Source organism: Hylobates moloch, unplaced genomic scaffold, assembly GCF_009828535.3.
Source record: "Hylobates moloch isolate HMO894 unplaced genomic scaffold, HMol_V3 SCAFFOLD_5, whole genome shotgun sequence".
NCBI classification, from domain to species: Eukaryota; Metazoa; Chordata; class Mammalia; order Primates; family Hylobatidae; genus Hylobates; species Hylobates moloch.
In genome coordinates, this window is record NW_026652280.1 from 110,626,282 (window position 1) to 110,646,261 (window position 19,980).

The following is a 19,980-nucleotide window of genomic DNA, read 5'->3' on the forward strand; positions in this document are numbered from 1 at the left end:
GGATGACAGGCATGAGCTGCTGCACCCGGCCAATTTTTTTCAACGTTACACACCGAGCTAAGATGAACCTAGAACTAGAGTCAAATCTCAGTGCTAGACTAGAGTTCTTCCCACCAGGCCATTGTCTTTACCTTTGTAAGCCTTTAGATCTTGTCCTTATAGAAAACTTTTCCTTAAACAGGCTCCGAATGCCTCAGTCCACACTGTGACTGGGTTAACATAGGGTCTTGTTTCCCAACTCAAGGGAGAGAAATGTTTCTATGTAAGAAGAACTGTGATTCTTTCTAGCAGAAATTAGCAGAGTAAGTGTTTTTGGAACAATTGCTAATGAGAAGAAGGAAATCTGAATAGTTTCCTGAAGTATAAAATCTCAAGTGTTTGTTTAGGGTACAAACTGCTATATAAACAACATAAAAATCTCAGTAGCTTAAAAAAAAGATTCCTTGTTCATGTCATAGTCCAGTGTAGGTGAGCTGGAGCGAGAAGGGAAGTGCACATGGGGAGCATCCTGGGAGTGAGGCTTCACTAGTCTAATAGAAGGGCTGATGGCCAAAAACTAGGCTAAGAACTGCTGAGCTAGTGGCTTCACCTTCCCTAGGGCCTTGTAATCTTCCATCAGTTCCTTTGCATCCCATAGGCTGAGGAGGGAAGAAATAGCGTGAATGATCTTTTGGAATGTGGTAGAGGGCAGCCTAGAAGTGACTTACATCAATCACTTCTCTCCACAGTCCATTGATATGGACCCCGTCAAACTGCAGCAAAGACTGGGAAATACAGTCTCTCTGGGTGCCCGGGAGGAAAAGGAAATGGGTTTGGTGAACACATAGCATTATTTCTGCCACACTGTCAAACACATTATTTATTAGATTGTATCAATACTATTGTTAGTATTATTAGTATTGGATTATACCAATAGTATTATTAGTATTGGATTGGATTAGTATTGGACTGGATTAGTATTTATTAGATTGTACCAAATACTAAATGAAACAATGATACTAAATGCTACAAATACTGTAAATTTGTAAAAATATGAATACTATTAAAAATGACACAAATATTGTATTATACGAACACTACAAATAGAAATGATATAATAGAAATACTAAATGATACAATGAACCAAATGATACAAATATTAAACGGTATGGTGATAACCAATATTAAATGACTGAGTGATATACAACACTAAATGATACAGTGATGCAAACACTAAATGATACACTGACACTAAACAATACAATGATACAGATACTCAGCATCTGTTCATGTACAAAGCATCTCCTTGATCTTCAGCCTGAGAGGAAGAACTGCCTGCACTGAGAGAACTGCAGAGATGGCTGGCTGCAGGGTGGCTGCAGGGATCAACTCTCTGCTCCACCCACAAAAAGATGGTTACGGGAGCAACATCACTGGCAAGAAGAGATGAAGAGATAGGATGGAGCCTGTGTTAGAGAAGGTAGTAACTGGTTCTCTCATCATCAGCTAAGAAGAGAAAGGCAACACAGAACTTTTTGAGTTTTTTTTCCTTTTTTAGAGACAGGGTCTCAGTATATTGCCCAGCCTGGAAAACAGTGGCACAATCACAGCTCACTGCAGCCTCAACCTCCTGGGCTCAATAGATCCTCCTGCCTCAGCCTCCCAAGTAGCTAGGACTACAGGTGTGCACTACTACGCCTAGCTCATTTTTTTATTCTTCATAGAGATGGGGTCTTACTATGTTGCCCAGGCTGGTCTTAAACTACTGGCTTCAAGCCATCCTCCTACTTCGGCCTCCCAAAGTGTTGGGATTACAGGCATGAGCCATCACACCTGGCCCGCTTTTTGAACTTTACTGAAGCTTATATACAATTCTGCCAGAGTTGTTTTCCAAAATCATCCAACTCTAAAACATTCTTTTACCTAAAAAAATCTATTGGTTTCCATACCACTCATTAAATAAATTAACATAATTGGTTAACTTAATTGGTTAACATAACCCCTCCTCGATTCTGGGGATAAGATTATGCCTCATTTTGAGGAAGGTGAAAGGCTTGACGGTGAAATTGAAATGCAAAGAACAGAGTGCAAGGCTCATGGTTAGGTTGTTATTCCCAGATCCTAATACAAACCAGCAATGGTGCTATTCTGAGCCCTTATCCACAGGAGGTTAGATGCCAAAAAGGACTCTGAGGTCAGCCAAGGTGAGCTTGGTGACAGATTCTCCAGACCCTGATAGAACTTGTTTGGCCAAATCTTTCTTTTTTTCTTGGAGCTGTAAGATCTTTTCTTCTACTGTTCCCTCACAAACAAATCTAAAAAACAAAAACAAAAAGTAAACAAACTATCAAAAACCCAAAGCAGCACATCTAATAATACATTCAAACTTTTATTATGCTTTCGTTTTTAATGAGATTTCTTCCTTTAAGTCTTCTTAGGTCCAGTTAAGAACCCTGTTTGAGGAATCCAAACAACCTTGACTAGATGTATGTCCCTTTGAAAGGATGTGACCCACATTGACATTTTAATACTTTCTGAAGCTAAGGTAATTGAAAAAAATTCAAAATAAGCAAAAGATATCCCAATCCAAAAAAGTATAGAGATCCAGCTTCTACCCAAAAAGTTCTACCTTGGTAAGTCCACAAGGCCTCAAAGATTATCAAATTTCTGCTAGTTTAAGTAGAGTATCTATTTCTTAGTGAATTCACACTAAAAACAGGGTTTTCAAACCAAGTAAATGGCACTGTTGTCATTCACTCACTCATTCAAAAGTATTGATTAAGCACTCACTACACTATGCTAGGTGTGGGGATGGAGAGATGAATACGGTCTTGCTCTGAAGCAGAACAAAAGCGGGACAAATATGAAAATAACAATAATAATATGACCCGGTAAGTGCTATAATGGAAGTATGTGCCGTGTGCAAAAGGAGGAAAAGGAAATGTGTCCAGAGTAGTCAGGGAGGGCTCTATTAAACAGTTAACTCTTAATATGAGACTTGTATGTTAGGCAAGGGTTTGCCAGAGACAGCAGTGAGGAGAGCACCCCCGGGAATGGGAACACGTGCAAAACCATGGCTGAGTTTCAGAGCATGGTGTATTGGAGGAAGTTCACATTGACCATGTTGTCCGCAATGGCAAAAGCTCAAGAGGCTGGCAGGGCCAGATCACGGGTGGTGGTGCATGTCATGCTAAGACATTTTGATTTGATCCTACAGGAGGTGAGAGCTACTGAAGAATATGAGAAGTGGATGACATAATCAGACCGATTAGCTAGGAAGAGCCCTTCGGTGGTGATGGAGAGAACAGGATTCAGCAGAGTGGGAAGGGGGGACTTGGCAGTGGGCGTGGGAAGGAAGAAATGGTTATCAGAAACATTTAGAAAATATAACTAAAGGACTTGGTATGTGGAAAAGTGAGAAAGGTAGGAGTCTAGTTCTGGCTAGATAATTAGATAAAGAGTGATACTATTCACAAAGACAATGACTACAGAAGAATAGCAGATTTGAGGTAATAGGAAGAGAAAATCAATTTCAATTTGTAACATTTGAGTACCTGAAACATGTAATTATACTTGCTACATAGTGGGTGCTCAAAAGTATGTTTTATGGGCTGAATGCCCAAATGAACAATGAATAAAAGAAGGAATAACAGATGAGTATGTGGACACTCGGATTCAGATATTTAGCAGGGACTGCGATAGTCAGGTCTGAAGTTTAGGAGACCTTGGAACTAAAGATACAGATTTTGGACTCACTGGAGTGCACAGAATTTGTAAAGGAAGGAATGTACAGAATGACAGAGAAGAGAGCATAGGAAAACTATCATAATCACTATATTTAGCAAAGTCTGGAAGTCATTGGTGCCCCTTAACAAGAGCAATTTCAGTGCAGCAACAGGAGTAAAAGCCAGTTTGTAAAGGCTGAGGAATGAATGGGAAGTAATCAAGTAAAGATAGGCAGTGATTCCTAATTCTTCAGGAAACCTGGTCATGAAAAGGAAGGTGAAAAACAGGGCCATCGTGAGAGGGGATTGGCAGCATTAAGGCAGGTTTTGTTGTTTTTAAAGACAAGGGGGTCCAAAACAGAGGACATTTTGCAAAATAACTGGCTCATGCTCATCAAAATGTCAATGTCATAAAACACAAAGACTGGGTACTGTTCCAGATCAAAGGAGACAAACTTAATGAAAACTGCGTGCTACCAGGATCTGGGATTCTTTTTTGCTGTGAAGGACGTCACTGGGACAAGTGAGATTGAAAAGATCTGTAGATCAGATAATAGTGTTTTATTAATTTTAAAAACCTGATTTTGATAATTTTATTGGGGTTATGTAAGAGAATTCCCTTAATTTTAAGAAATGTACACTTAAGTACTTAGGGACAAAGGAGCATCAGGTCTACAACTTGTTCTCAAGTGGTCCAGAAAAATGTTTCTACCCACATGCACACACAATATATGGCAACTTTTTGGTACTATTCTTGTACCTTTTCTGTGTGTCTGAAATTATGTCAAAATAAAAGTTAAAAAGAAAAATAAAAGAGAGGAGCGTCCTTTCATGGACTGCCCTCACCATATACACAAACTTGCTCTTCTTTTGCAGTGACCAACTTCAAGCTTACCCCAAATTGCTCATTTTTTTCCTGACTGTGGTTTGCCTGAGGGTATGCCTCAGTGGCATCATCAGTAAAGTCATCACCAAATACTTTAAATTCTATGAAAACACTACCTAAGAAAGAAAGACTTTCACAAAGTACAAGTTGAGAAGGGTCCTGGGTCCAGGGGACCATTACTTACCTGTGTATGACAACATCTTTCTGCTGCCCTACTCGGTAAATTCGGTCACAAGCTTGATCTTCAAGTGATGGATTCCTGTTAGAAGACAGCTAAAGCTCAAAGGAACTGACACACTAGATCAGAAATGGCAAACTATGGACCATGGGCTGAATCCAGCCCACAGCTTGTTTTTGTAACTAAAAATTATTGTTACAGTTTTAAAGGGATTTAAGAAAAGAAAGCAAAGCAAAACAAAACACACACATCATTTGACAGAGAACTATGTGGCCTGAAAAGCCTCAGAGAAAAAAAATCTGTCGACCCCTGTACTAGGCTATACTGGCCTAAGACAAGCTGGTGCCAGATACCTTCTTGCCTAGTTTCTAGTGAGAAACTAGGGTCAGAGTGTTAATAATAGCTCTTAGCACTATCATCAGTTGACAACTCTAAGTAACAGAGGTGAAACCAAAACTCAGGTCTGGTCTCTAGGTAACTAGATGTCCTTGGGCAGGTTATTTAACCTCAGTCCTCTAGGCTTCAGATTGCTACTTGGAAATTGAAGGGCCAGCTAATGATCTTGACTAGCTACCTTTTTCAACTTGAATATTCTGTGATTCGATTAAGGAGACTTAATTTGTTTGCTTCTTTACTGATTCCCATTGTAACTCCAAATTAGTTTCTCATCTTACCTCTTTAAAATCTTGGATAACATTTCTCTATCTCAGAAAAAAAAAAAAAAAAGCATGATTCCTAGTATGCTTTCCTCACTCATGTGTATAGAGAAGTCCCAAGTAAGAACTAAACCCATTCTCCTGGAAGATGATAACAGGTTGACCTATTTGTACCAATCTGGGCTGTCTGGAGAATTGGACCAACGACAATCCCCAGCAACAGTGCCTGGTGCAGCAATCCTTGATTGGCATAACTGGAAAACCAGAAACTGGTACTGATTATGATATTTTCTGTTAGCAACACACTAACTCATTCATTTTGTAGCCACGAAAGGTGTGGTTGTACTCCTGGTATTAACGCTGCCTACAATGAATCCAAGGGTGAGGTATTAAGTGTATTTCTAACATAATTAGAAAATCCCTATTCCTTTTCTTTTTGGAGTAACGCTTCTCCCTCTTTTCAAAGGTTGAAATTTCCGTGGACCTCAACAAGTATGTCTGGAATACAGTATTCTGGAGAAGAGGTAAAACTGAGCAAGGTTAACTCTTAGCCATGAGGAAAGCTATGCTCCCCATTTCCATGGAAACAGATGTTAGATTAACAATAACATGAATGAACTATTTTCAGTAGTCACTTGAAGGCTTGCTAGCTCAGGAATTCAGGGGAGTTAGCTAGCCCTATACCCTGCTTCGATCTGTATCTATAGACATATACAAAGCAAGGCATCTCTGCAATATGAACACAGCAATCAACATAAGAAGTCAGTTCTTGCTGCCCCTGTAGCCCACTGGTCTCCTTGCTGTGCTGTGACAACCCAGGACAAATCCGGAATCATTACCAGTGCATGTCCAAAAGAAAGAGGTGATTTCCTCCAGTCAGGTTTAGACCAACACCTCCGGCCAAGAGAGAGATGAGCATTACCTTCAAAAGGAAACACGACATTAACTTTAAACAGACTTGGTCTCGTAACACATCTCGGTCTCAGGTTTAAGTCCACGATCAATATAGATAAGCACTGTGTTCCTATCAAATTTCCTTCTGCTGTTATAAACTGTTTTTTTTTTTAACATTATAATGCTATCTCCCATGTCTCACTTTTGAGAAAATTCTCACATCACATTTTGTGTGTGTGTGAGTCAACCTCAAAAAATTAACTGAGTGCTTGCCAAAATATATAAATACTGTAATTTAGAACCCTGGGGATGGTCAGCTCAATCAACTTTCAATTATCCAGATTATGTTTATTTCATCAGTCCCTACCCCTCCATTGCTACAATAATTCTCCTGCCTATCATTCTACTAATGCCTTCCAAATCCTTATTATCTATAATTAGATGCCTGTGTTCTTTCATTTCCTTCCATATTTCTTCATACCAAAACCCCACCTATCCTTCAAAGCTTGCCTCCTCTACAAAGATTCCCCTTAACCTAACCAGATCTTCTCTTAATCTCCTTTTAGCCCTCATATTTTATTCTTTTTAGAATATTTGCGCTCTTTAAAAGTATCCCAATACATCTCTAATAAATTCTAAACACTTGGAGGAATCAAGGCTATAAATATTTTTAAGTTGCCATATCAGAATTCTCTTTGTATGGCTAGGCACGGTGGCTTACGCCTGTAATCCCAGCACTTTGGGAGGCCAAGGCAGGTGGATCACCTAAGGTCAGGAGTTCAAGACCAGCCTGGCCAACATGGTGAAACCTCGTCTCTACTAAAAATACAAAAATTAGCCAGGCTTGGTGGCAGGAGCCTGTAATCCCAGCTACTTGAGAGACTGAGGCAGGAGAATCGCTTGAACCCGGGAGGCGGCGGTTGCGGTGAGCCGAGATAGCACTATTGCAGTCCAGCCTGGGCAACGAGAGCAAAACTCCATCTCAAAAAAACAAAAACAAAAACCAAACCAACAAAAAGAATTCTCTTTGTATAACTCGGAACAGTTAATTATGCAGCTCTGATGTGACCAGCTTGTACCTGAGGGCCTCTGGAGTGGTTAAATGCCTCTACCAAGTCCATTCTCTGCTTGGGGTTGACAGAGCCATCGATGGTGGCATAAGTCAGTCCATGCTTCTTCAGGTGCAATGCTACAACTTTCAGCATGTTGGTCCACTGAGAGACAATGACACTGGAAAGAAGAATAAAATAAAAAATACCCTAACATAGATTAAACAGACTCATCTGCAGGGCTTTAATGCCCCCATCATTCTTAAGATTAGCTATCAAATGTTGACAAGGAAAGGCCTTCTGCTACCTAAGGGAGAAGGTACACATTTAGGTCATGTCTGAAGATTATAATGCTTCCAGTTATTTCTATATCCTTTCTACAATTTATTTAGTGCTAAATGAAGTCAGAAAAAAGTGGTAGCTAGAGTAAAGTGATGACTCCAGCCTTCTTTTATTTGGGGGCCTAGTGCTCATCCAGAAATCTGTGGTCCTGCACAAAAGGGACACTGGCCACCCTTCCTGTGGCAGCCAGAACAACAGGCTCCTCCCTGCCCCCACGCTGTCTTAGAGTTCTAAATTTTTATATTGAATTATTTAATATATACAAATGCAGGTGTATAGCACATATGTCAGGTATAACAAATGAGTCCTTGTATCCAAGTACTCAGCTTAAGAAGAACATTATCAGCACTGCTGGAGCCTCCTCACTCCCTTGCTTTTCTTTATATGCTTCTCGACTTTTAAACACTTTTTCAGATGCTTAGCTTACCCTGATCCTCTAGGGATGTCCTTTTCAATTTGTACCACAAATATTTTAATTAGAAATCACAAGGAATGTGTGCTATAACCTCAGTGCTTTCTGCTGAGCATGACTCACAGTCCTTGATTTATAACTCTTGGCAATATCAAATTTTCTCACATAATTATGACCAATACTTGGATAATGAGAAAACGCAGTTACCTCTTTTGGGATGCTGAATTTCTTTGAATTGCCTCCAATTCTGCCAGCAGAGATGAAATCTGGGAAAAGATTACATCAACATTGTATGTTTAAGCAATTCACTTTTCTCCATCTCCTCTCACCTGCCATGTGAAGCAGTCTCCTAGATGGCGTCTGTGCTCTGGCCTCACCTGTCTCTATTCCACCCTCCTCTCTGCAGCCAGAAAGCTCTTTCTAAAATGTGAGTTTGTCACTTCACTCCTCTGGCTAAAGCCCTTCCATAGCTTCCCACTGAGGATAAAGGCCAAGCTCCTTAAGGCAGCTTGCCAGATCCTTGCTGCTCCAGCCTCTGCTTCTCTGGGTTCGTTTCTCACTATGCCCTCCTCAAACGACACAGCATCACCCCAAAATTCTTCCCATAAATCACACTTTGGCTATCTTGTCCATTCTGTTCCCTCTGCCTAGAACACCCTTTTGTGTCAGCTTAATGTCACTTCTTCTTGGAGGTCCTCCCAACTCCCAAAGTACGAGTTAGGTGCCTACTGCCCACATACTACCATAGCACCTTTTGTTTCTATTATCATGGTCCTTGTCATACTATATATTAATTGCTTATTATCTCTTGCTTCCAGGACTTGAGACACTCCAAGGAGGCAAATATTAGGAAAGTAGCTTCTCTGTTTCGGCCATGTGTGAGGGACTGTGAGTACACACATGGCCAATACAGAGAAGGTACTCTCCTAATGTTTGCTGAAGAAGAAAGTGAAAGAACTTTACCCACTTTATGGCCTGCTCCAAATGTTGTTGAAAAGGACCTGTCCAGACGGAGGCACAATTGTTAAAGCTTCCGAACAGGATCCCTGGGTATTCCCCAAGAACCCTTAGGGTGCACTTGAGTCCACAGGGGAGCTGTCAGTAAGAACACGTGGGGCATGACTTTGGAGTGCAGCTGGGCTCATTCTTCCCAGCTGCTCATGTGAAAAACCTTTCAAGAGCCTCTAAGGGTCCCAGAGTTCACCCCCAGAATGCTGGAGAAGAAAGAAAACTGGGCTGTAAGTCAATTAGGAGACCAATATACAGAAGTTCTTCCTCTGTCCTCATATGGCTGAACCACTTTGGGACTCAGATTCCTCATCAGTGAAAAGAAGGACTTAGGCCAGATAAATTCTGAGGTACCCTGAGCTCCCACATTCTAGGATGTCATTACAGTGGTCACCACATGGGGCTGCTTTCCAATCTTAACAAACATTCTGGTGCCTAGGCAGGAAGTGAGTCACAGAACTGTACCATTCAAATTAGCAGACAGAAAAGCAGGTACATCTGTTATTTAGTTAACAATAGAACAGAGACACTGATGTGCCTGGTGTCTTGGCAACTCGAGATTGTGGAAGGCGCTGTGACTCCCACATGAAAAAGCTGGCCGTGGTCCTTTGAGAAAACTGCAGCAGGAGGGCTGGATTTATGGCCCATGAGCCAGGGTCAAATTCCAGTAAGAAGCCTCCTTCCCTACTTGAAACAACCTTATGTGGTTTGAACTATTTATGGACACATGTTCAGAAAACTTGTGAATAAATATTACCTGCATTTAATTAAACAAGGAACACAAATGATTAGGAATTTAAGTTTTAGCCCAATAGCTCACTCTGAAGGTACTAGCATGTGTGTTCTGGCCACATGGGATGCTCTTCTTATGTTTCTCTCAGCTATCAGTGGAAAAAGACCCAGATAAATGTTTTAAAATTTTAATTAAAAGGCAGCATTCCTTTTAAAAAATAATGCCATTCCCCTGGAAGTGACCTCCTTTCTAGTTATTAATATACTTTTTCAAAAAAAGCCTTTGAAGAGAGGTTGAGCCCAAGAATAGCAGCTTGAGATGCTAAGAGAGAAACAAGCCCCACTTTCAAGACAGGCAGGATGATGAAGCACATTCCGAGCCAGCAGACAGGCAGGACTCAGGTTACGGCATATCTCGGCCTTCCTCCAGCAGAATGTTTCTGCCTTAAAAAGCTCTGACGAAAACAGAGCAGAATGACTAATGAAAACAGAAGGCTATGTAGGAAACACTACCCACATGTGGAAGCCTTTCAAAGTCAGAGCAATTGGTGCTCACATGTATGACACAGTCTCTAGAGTCAAGCCTTTGTTTTCCTTTTAAGCTTTCTCTAAACAAATTGCTCACTTGCATAGGCCCCGTCCCTAGCACAAACCTGGCAAGCTCCCCAGTGACCCATGACAGAAAACCCGCTTCAGTGCAATGCTGGGGCTGTCCCTGATTACTCTCTGAAAAGCCCCCTATGTAGTAAGGCTTTAGTGTTATCTGTGAAATAAATGAAGCTTTAAGACTGGAGGGAGAATCTGATCAGCTAGAATTTAATGGCTCTAGTTCTGCTGGCAAATAGCTGTTCCCACTTGGACAAATGAGGTGCTGTCACACAGGAAAATGTGTGAGGAATCGAAGTCTCTCTACTACTACAGAGGAGACAAAAAAGTACCTTGGTGCTCTCTCGTGTGTCTTCAAAAAGCTCCATCTTGAAGAAGGTGCCGTTAAGGGAAACAGTGGAAGATGGCTCTGAGTCACGGAGTTCTGACAAGGTCAAAGCACTGAGCTGTTCTTCCAGGGAAAGGATGAGACCTTCACCCTTCAGTTCCATTGGATCCAGGGCCTGAACAGATGAAAAAGGACAGGAGAAGCTGGGAGTCACGGCAGCAAACCTTGTTACTTGTTGATGATGTTTTGATTGTTTAACACTTCACAGAGCAAAATGTCTTGTAATTTGTCATCAGTAACTCCTCAAGACACCTTGATTAAAGTGTGATCTTGCAAGATTTTTCACCAGATTAAAGATAAACCAAATGATGGAACTTTTTAAAGACTTGCCAGGCAGATGACATAATCATTCTATTTTTCTAAGCTAGAATATAATTGAGATGTTGATAATCAGAATATATTATTACAGCTCCTGAAATGAATAAAATACTCCTCTTAATTTTGGATGTGCCTCTATCCAATGTAGAGGCAACTTTCCAGTCTGTATAACTATCTGAGTTTTTGTAACTGGAACCCAAAACCCCAATACTGCCTGAAAGCAGAAAACCCCAAGAATTAAATTAGCTTTACGACATTCTGAAGTACCAGAGCATTCAGAAATGGCTTCTTTTTAAACAAAATATCATTTCTTTTCTTAAACAGTTAATCTAAAACAAAATAAACAATAGAAATACACTATTCTTGATGCCATAGGAATTATCAAGATTAATATGAAATAAAGCAAAATAAATAAGCCCCCTTTTCTCCAACCCACCGAAAAACAAAAGTAGAAAAACCAAAACAGCATTTCCTTTGATCAAGCAGACTGGATCCCAGTTGGAGGAGAGTGAAATTGACTTCTCAGGTGGCCCCTCTGGAGCACTATATGACAGCAGGCAGAGGGCTTTTCTTACCGACTTCAGTAAAGAAAGATGACAGCAACACTGGCGGAGTCTCAGCAACTGGGACAGTATGTGGACGGTGCTGGATCTCGGCGAGTCTGCTGCCTCCGAGTGTCTAGGCTCCTCAGACCCAAACTCCAGTGCCACTTCCAAGAGGGAAGACAAGCCAAGGATGGTACAGGATTTAAAAGAGAAATATGGAGACAGCCAGGAACTACATGGGGCTACTTTAACCATGTTTGATCTCAGACTCAATAATATAGTTATAACTCACTTCTATGCCAATTAGGCCAAATGAAATATCGGTTTTTCCTTATAGAACTACCTGCATTTTAATAAAGCAGATTCAGGAAACAATTAAAAAGAAGTTAAATAAACACCAGATCTCGTGTTCACAGATCAGTAGATTTTACTCTGGTTTGAGGGTCTTAGTTAAGGTCAAATCTCTGATACCAAGGATTCATAACCTCATATGTCTGTGTTTTACTGAATCCAAATCCCCATTTTCATCAGTCATATGTATTTATGAGAGTCCTACAGCTTACCTCTACTGAATGGATTATTAGGGCTTCTTCCAGACTGGTTGCCTCTACTTTCATGTCTTTTTAGATAGGATTGCAGAGCTGACCTGCCTCAGATTAAAAAGAAAAAAAAATGCATGTATAATGGTCACTAAGAACTGCTTAACTGTGCCTGGAGTGGGATCTTGACAAATTATAGAAGTGGACTTGTTAAATGATACCAAGCTCATAAGAAGCAATGGCCAAAGGTAATGCAAGAGAAATAGTTATTTTTAAAAAAAAATCTTTTTAAAAATAAGCTAATAAATATAAGGTGTAAAAGAAGAAAAAATATATTTACATTAGAAATGTAAATGAGAGGTACCAAATAGGAGACAGTAAATCTGGAATTCAGGGAAAGATAAGAGTTCAAGAGACAGTGCAAAGAACAGACGACAAAAGGATTACAAAGTCGTCCTTTTAAAGTTCCAGTGAGATGCTGGATGACAGGTCAAATGTCAAAGAGATATCATTATTCAGTACAGCCCCATGAGAAGCAGACAGATTCAGCATATGGTGACCACATCCTATGACTTCTATGCAAGGAAGCCAATGAAGAGTAGGTTCAAAATTTTGCCTTCCGTGTGTATGAGACAGAGGTAAGCTGGGGAGGGGAGGAGAAAAACGGAGTAAAAAAAGGGAATACAGACATCCAACTAATCAATAATGCCATAAAGTTTGTGGAAATTTGACCTTCAAGTCACTCCTAAGAAAAGACAGGAATAAAACAATGTGTGTGAGAAGGTGCTTCTTTAATACACACACCTTGATCTTGCAAAAAACACATTGTAAACAGTCTCTTCATCTTCAGAAAGCTTTAAATGATGCAACTGAAATTTACGCTGGGGCAGTATCACCTGGAAGAATAAAAAAAAAAGCTGGCATGAAGCTATACAAATTAACTGCCTATTACAGAACAAATTCCCCACACTGACACTGCGGATCTAGTCAACCCCTGGAATGCAGCTTCCACCCTTTCTTAAACACAGGACTGCTTCAACATATAGTACAACTGGATTGCCATGACACTAGGCATGGAACTGCAACCCTGGGGCCTCCTCACAGGAGGATGGGAGACTCAGAGGCTCCTGAAGCAAGGCAGATGGCTGTTCAACCCAAGACAAGGACACAGTCATGTTCCTTCCCTGGCCTACCCCAGGGACAGGTACAAACTTGATTACCAAAGGTCTGCCAGTAGAGTCCAGCTGGTCTTTTGTTCTCCTCAGCAAAAGGCTCTTGGTTAAAATACTTAACCGTTCTCCTCCTTTCTTTGAGCCATTGTCAACCTGACTCCTCCACAGATTGAACTCATCAAATGGAGAGCAACGGAGAAACCTTTTTTGTTGAGGAAGAAGGGCACAGAGTAGGGAAGGAAAAGTCAGGGAGAATGGAATAAAGGTTCAAAGTAAGATATAAGATGAAAAACAAATCAGATTTTCTGTTACACCTGTCATCCAATCACTTTTAAAAGTGAATTTCATAGCAAACCTTTACTGGACAGATCAAAAGGATGTAAGTCAATAACAAAACCACATTATAAAAATGTGAGTTTTCCTATTAACAATGCCTACGCTGTCACAACAAGACATATAACCAACAGCTAGAATTTGTTCCTAAAGCTACGGGAGCTAAGAAAGAAATTTCACATCCTCTTATGGCTGACTCGAATAAAAATAAGTATTTTATTTTTAATTTTTTTCTTTAGAGACTGAGATCTCGCTCTGTCACCCAGGCTGGAGTGCAGTGGCATAATCATAGCTCACTGCAGCCTTGAACTCCTGGGCTCAAGCGATCCTCCTGCCTCAGCCTCTTGAGCAGCTGAGACCACAGGTGCACACCCCTGTGCCTGGCTAGTTTTTAAATTTTTTGTAGAGGTGGGGTCTCACTTTACTCCCCTGGCTAATCTTGAACTCCTGGCTTCAAGCAATCCTCCCACATCAGCCTTCCAAAGTGTGGAGATTACAGGTATGACCCACTGCACTCAGCCAAATAGAAATATTTTAAAATCAGCATTCTTTTTTGTTTGCTTCAAATAAATTGTAGTGCTAGCCCTAGACAATATGTTTTAAGGCAGAAGTAGCCGAAAACATTCACTGGACTTAAGAATAATTTAATTCAAGCTGTCTATATTTTTGCATATATATAAGGGCTGAATGTAATCAAAGTCCTATATCAACCAATCAACAGCTATTTTCTCATAAATATTTATTTTGTCCTTTAAGGGTTGATAGGCTTGCCATCTCCTAAACAAGATAATTTGGCACATACTAAGGCTTTATTATGAGACATGAAATAATGATGAAGGGATACAGACAGGGTTCATATTTACACAGTCACAAGAAGTTACTCACTTCAGCAGTGAATACATATCCAATAAGTTGTTTTGAATGGGGGTTCCAGTGACAGCCCAACGGGCACAGGCTTGTAGCTTACACACAGCTATGGACGTCTGCACTCGGGGATTCTTAACATTGTGAGCTTCATCCAATATGATTCGAGCCCAGGCTATTCGAAGCAAAGGTGTTGAGGTGCCCTGCAAGAATCACAAGTGAAATCCAGCCACAGTATGGGAAAATGTACATGTCCTCAAGGACACAAGGGGAAATAGCAGGCAAGTATGGAGGACCCACCTTTACCTTTAAATATGCTTAGCTAAGGTACACTGAAATAAGAATTAAACCCAAGAGTAAAACGTCTCAACTGGTTCAAATAAATAAGTTATTTGAGAGTCTCAGTCTTTGAACATAAGATGTCTAAGAGTAAAATGTTTTCAAATTTGAGTTTTCTTTTTTTTTTTTTGAGACAGAGTCTCGCTCTGTGGCCCAGGCTGGAGTGCAGTGGTGTGATCTCGGCTCACTGCAAGCTCCACCTCCCAGGTTCACGCCATTCTCCTGCTTCAGCCTCCCGAGCAGCCGGGACCACAGGTGTCCGCCACCACACCCGGCTAATTTTTTGTATTTTTAGTAGAGACGGGGTTTCACCGTGTTAGCCAGGATGGTCTCCATCTCCTGACCTCGTGATCCGCCCGCCTTGGCCTCCCAAAGTGCTGGGATTACAGGCGTGAGCCACCGTGCCTGGCCGAGTTTTCTTTTATTCTTTAAATCCACACTTAAGCAATGGCTGTAGACCATGACTACACCAGGCACTGAACCTGCAAATTCACTCACTCAATAAAACATTTACTAAATTTTACTAAATTTACTAACAATTTTTCAAAAGTCTACTTTTAGATGTGAGATGCTAAACCAGATATAAAAAACAGTTGCTACCCTCAAGAGCTCAAAATCTAGCAGGGGAGAAAAACAAGTGTAAAGATAATTACAATACGATATAGATATAGTAAGTCCCACTGGCTAATTCAATACCTGAAGTGGGAATCTGGCTGCTCTTGACGAAACAGCACCTGACCCATAGCGGATACTCAATGTCTGCTGAAGAAACAAAGTGCTACAACTCATGTAAGCACAAGGTGCTGGCAGAGGCATTCAACCAAACCGGGGGAAGGTGGGAAGGGAGTGGTCCAGAAAAGATTCTTGAAGCAGGTTTAAAAAAATTAACCTGGGAGAAGGAGTGGAGGCAAAGCGTTTCATTCGGAAGGAGAGCAGACACAACACTGTGACAGAGCATGGCGGGAACTACAGATCCCTTGGTATGACTGAGCACGAGATGCCCCAGGGAGGGGCAGGGTGTCATCAAGAGATGAGCGACATACAGGTAGGGCAAGATCATAAAGAGCCTAATATGGCCGGGCGTGGTGGCTCATGCCTATAATCCCAGCACTTTGGGAGGCCGAGGCGGGTGGATCACTTGAGGTCAGGAATTCGAGACCAGCCTGGCCAACATGGCGAAACCCCATCTCTACTAAAAATACAAAAAATTAGCCGAGCATAGTGGCGGGCACCTGTTATCCCAGCTACTTGGGAGGCTGAGGCAGGAGAATCGCTTGAACCCGGGATGCAGAGGTTGCAGTGAGCCAAGATCGCATCATGCACTCCATCCTGGGCGACAGAGTGAGACTCTGCCTCAAATAAATAAATAAAGCCTAATACATCATGAAAAGAAATTTAGGGTTTATCCCAAAAGCAATGGAAAACCAGTGAGGAATCTGAAAAGTTCATCATCTGTAAGTCAGAGTTGGTTATAAGCTGGAGAAATGTTCTAGAGATCTCTCCAAATACAGAAACCTGTGAATATCCTGTTGGGCTAAAAGGATAACATATGGAAAAATGAGTTCTTGGGATGATACTGTATTTTCAGAGTATAATTACATGATACAGCCTCTACATCACATAACTGAGGCTGCCCTGGACCCCCTAGAAGACCATCAAGTCTTCACAATTGTCACTTAGCCTCTGGCCTTATTATTTTCAACCCTTTTTTTCTGGGAAGTAAAGGGAGGCAGGGAATGATGGCTTAAAATCAAAATACTAGTAGTAAAATACTAGTCTGCACAATAAATATGAAAAAGATCATGAGCATATACCCCAAATACTCTAAAATAAAAATAGCAACAAGTAAGGCTTTTATATATTCAGGTGATTATTACCCCCAGAAATACAATGTAGTCATCTTTCGTTCTAAAAGGCAGCTGAATCCTGTGGCATAGTTTGATCTTTATCACTGAGGTAGTTGTCTGGAATAAGGGTGATGGGATAGAGGAATGAACAATTCCTTTCCACATGTGGATCATTTACAGCATTCCTGACCTCCAGGGAGGTCCTCTTGCTATCGTGGAGGCTGAGAAAGACTCCCATTAAACCATCTGTGGCTCCAACTCCACTTCCCTGGCTGCCCCCCAGCCTCACCTCCACATTGAGGTTTGCACCTGGGATCTCTGCCTCTTGCTTGTTTGTGGGAATCTCCTTGGCCACGAGGCTATAGGTAGTGATCACGATGTCGTATGTAGAGAGGCTGCATAGACATAACAAAGAAATCAATAAATGGTCCCACTATAGAGGGACAATGAGAGGCAGAGTTGATCTTTCAATAAAAATGCCTACAAATGGAAGGACAAACAGCAGAACTCATTAACTTGTGTCCTTACACATATGCACACACACATACACACACACACTTTTGGAGGTAAATTTTACCCACTTGGTTTCCCTATCTCTTACCTCTGATCATTTACCGTCTGCTCACTATAGCTACCACAGCCTCCCTCTTACCTTCCAGTGAGTCAGAAAGAAAATTCTCTGGCTGGGATAATATAATGCTTGATATGATCTGGCCAGAACAGAAAGTAGGACAGAGTTGGGAATTAACATTTAATAATGATTTGAGATGGATGACACCAAAGTCCCAGGGAAGAAAGATACCCTCAAAACACTTTTCAGCTTGTATCAATGGTGCTTTCTTCCCACCACTCTACAATGGATTTGTGAAAATTCACTGATCCAGTTTGACATTAGGATATAAAAATACATGCTGTAAGCGTTCAGTGTATCTTGCTTATACTCGTTACATATAAAGATTCTTAATGAGAAACACAAATCTTTTTCCAGTAAAGCTTAATATTGTGAGAACTTCAATAAAAACTTTATTTATTTTTTGCAACGAAGTAGGGTCTCACTCTATCCTGTCTCAAAAGTAAATAAAATAATAAAATAAAATAAAGTATTTATTGAAATAAAGTAAAATTCTGCTAATCATAGATCAAGCCAAGTTTATATTAAAAGGGAAAAATTATCACTTATAATTAGCATACTCAGCATCAGAAATGATATAATAGGTGAGTAACCTACCCTGGTCACCCAGACTGGAGTGTAGGGGTGTGATCTTGGCTCACTGCAACCTCCACCTTCCAGGTTCAAGCGATTCTCCCACCTCAGCCTCCCAAGTAAATGGGACTATAAGTGCACACCACCACACCCAGCTAATTTTTGTATTTTTGGTAGAGATGGGTTTCACCATGTTGCCTAGGCTAGTCTCGAACTCCTGAGCTCAAGTGGTCTGCCTGCCTCGGCCTCCCAAAGTGCTCGTATTACAGGCATGAGCCACCATGCCCGGCCCCAAGAGAACCTCAATAAATACTTTTGATAAAAATGATATGCCTAATTCAGAGAGGCAGCAGTGTCTATAAGTTACCCTAGCATCATATAAAGAAGTATAATTGAGAATGATTCTAATCGGTCAACTAGTACGTTCTAAATACCAAACAAGTTATGCTCAAAGTACAAATCAAGTGAGATTCAATTTATTTCTAAACAAAAATTTAGAACGAAGGCAGACAACTCACAGTAATCTATGCCAGGGAAGGCCTGCAGGCCTGTCACTGCCGCCCTGATGCCTTTTGCCTGCAGAAGCAATTCTCAGTCATGAGAACTGGCCTGTCATAAGACAGAGGGGCACCAATCTAACAACTTACTCCTGAAAGACTGCTGCCCTGTTCTTTAGGAGATAAAATATCCAAATTAGAGGCTAGGTAGAGAAATTACTTAGAAGCAGAAATAACTTTGTTCTCATCCTTGACTACAGCAGCCAGTATTCAACCTAGACCTTCACTTCACAATTAAGAACAGAAAACAATTCCTTTAAAACCAAAAGACAGAGACTAGGACTAAGATTGCCATATGGGGAAGCATTTTCTTTCTTCCTTCCTGAGCATCCCTCTTCAAGAATTTATAGTTAGCTCTAATCATCCTAAATTATTGAGTCTAAAGCATCTTAGATGGTTCATATATAAAAAAGTCATAAAAATATAATCAACCTATAGCAACTAATCATTAGCATTCTATCAAGATGCTCTATAGAACTGGGCTGGTTCCATTCACACTAGGTACACCTGGAATCAGAACTCCAGCAGCCATGAGGGCCTTGCGACACATCTCCTTGACTAGGGGAATGCTGCTGCCACCAGATTGGCAGCTCAGGCATCTCAGGCCTCCTCACAGGGCAGCTTTCATTGAGGACAATGACAAGGACACAGCAAAAGATCACCAGTAGACCTCAGGATACAAGGCAAAGGCTGTATGGTGACGAGACTGAAGATCTGTCTTTGGCCTTCACAAATACGCGTCCTGATTAAGTGAAATCTCAGGGACGGGAGCAAAGGCCCATGGGCCCTTGAGCAGAGGTGCTGAATGCCCCCAACAACTGCGTATTCCTGCACTTACACTCTGGCACGTGAATCCCGGTTTGGCCCATGGTAGAGACAGACTCTTAGTTTGTTGCTGTTCACCCGTTTTTCCACCTCATTTTTCCAATGATGGATCAGGGAGGCAGGACAGATGATTAGTGTTCCATGGGAAGTAAAGTCAGAAGAGTCTTGAGAAGGGAAAAAAATCAGTGCCTAGTTACATTCACCAAATGGCTTTTAACTTTTTTTTTTTTTTTTTTTTTAAATATATGGAGACATGGTCTTGCTGTGTTACCCAGGGTGTCTCGAACTCCTAGGCTCAAGTGATCCTCCTGCCTTAGCCTCCCACAGTGGGATTACAGGCGTGAGTCATCGTGTTTGACTGGCGTTTAACTTAAAGGCATTACCTCTTCCTCTTGACTGACTTTACTCCTTCAATTAATATGTTTAACCATTGCTTTTATTTCTATACAGAGCCTATAGTGAAATAGGAAATGGAAGAAGTGGTCTTTTAAACTGAAACACTTGATTACTTATTTTCTCCGCTAAAAGTACAGGCAGAAAGAGGCTAAATAAGGGGGGGAAAGTGGGTGGCACCTGACCTCA

At 41.1% G+C, this 19,980-nt stretch overlaps 1 protein-coding gene across 4 annotated transcripts in view; it reads right to left on the reverse strand.

The window, feature by feature from the left end:
- Nucleotides 1–484: 484 nt before the first annotated feature.
- The window catches only part of TTF2 (transcription termination factor 2), a 42,221-nt gene continuing 22,725 nt past the window's right edge, over nt 485–19,980 (reverse strand). For 2 of the 4 annotated variants that reach the window (XM_032154876.2, XM_058439422.1), the window contains exons 11-23: nt 19,412–19,562; nt 17,102–17,207; nt 14,648–14,829; nt 13,478–13,631; nt 13,062–13,153; nt 12,282–12,364; nt 11,749–11,882; nt 10,800–10,970; nt 8,329–8,387; nt 7,398–7,548; nt 6,264–6,346; nt 4,775–4,849; nt 485–2,294 (exon numbers count right to left, since the gene is read on the reverse strand). In XM_032154876.2, the coding sequence (XP_032010767.1) occupies nt 2,150–2,294; nt 4,775–4,849; nt 6,264–6,346; nt 7,398–7,548; nt 8,329–8,387; nt 10,800–10,970; nt 11,749–11,882; nt 12,282–12,364; nt 13,062–13,153; nt 13,478–13,631; nt 14,648–14,829; nt 17,102–17,207; nt 19,412–19,562 (1,586 nt within the window). In that variant the 3' untranslated portion in view covers nt 485–2,149. The remainder of the gene's footprint in view (nt 2,295–4,774; nt 4,850–6,263; nt 6,347–7,397; nt 7,549–8,328; nt 8,388–10,799; nt 10,971–11,748; nt 11,883–12,281; nt 12,365–13,061; nt 13,154–13,477; nt 13,632–14,647; nt 14,830–17,101; nt 17,208–19,411; nt 19,563–19,980) is intronic. The other 2 variants (XM_032154875.2, XM_032154874.2) reach the window with 2 other exon arrangements.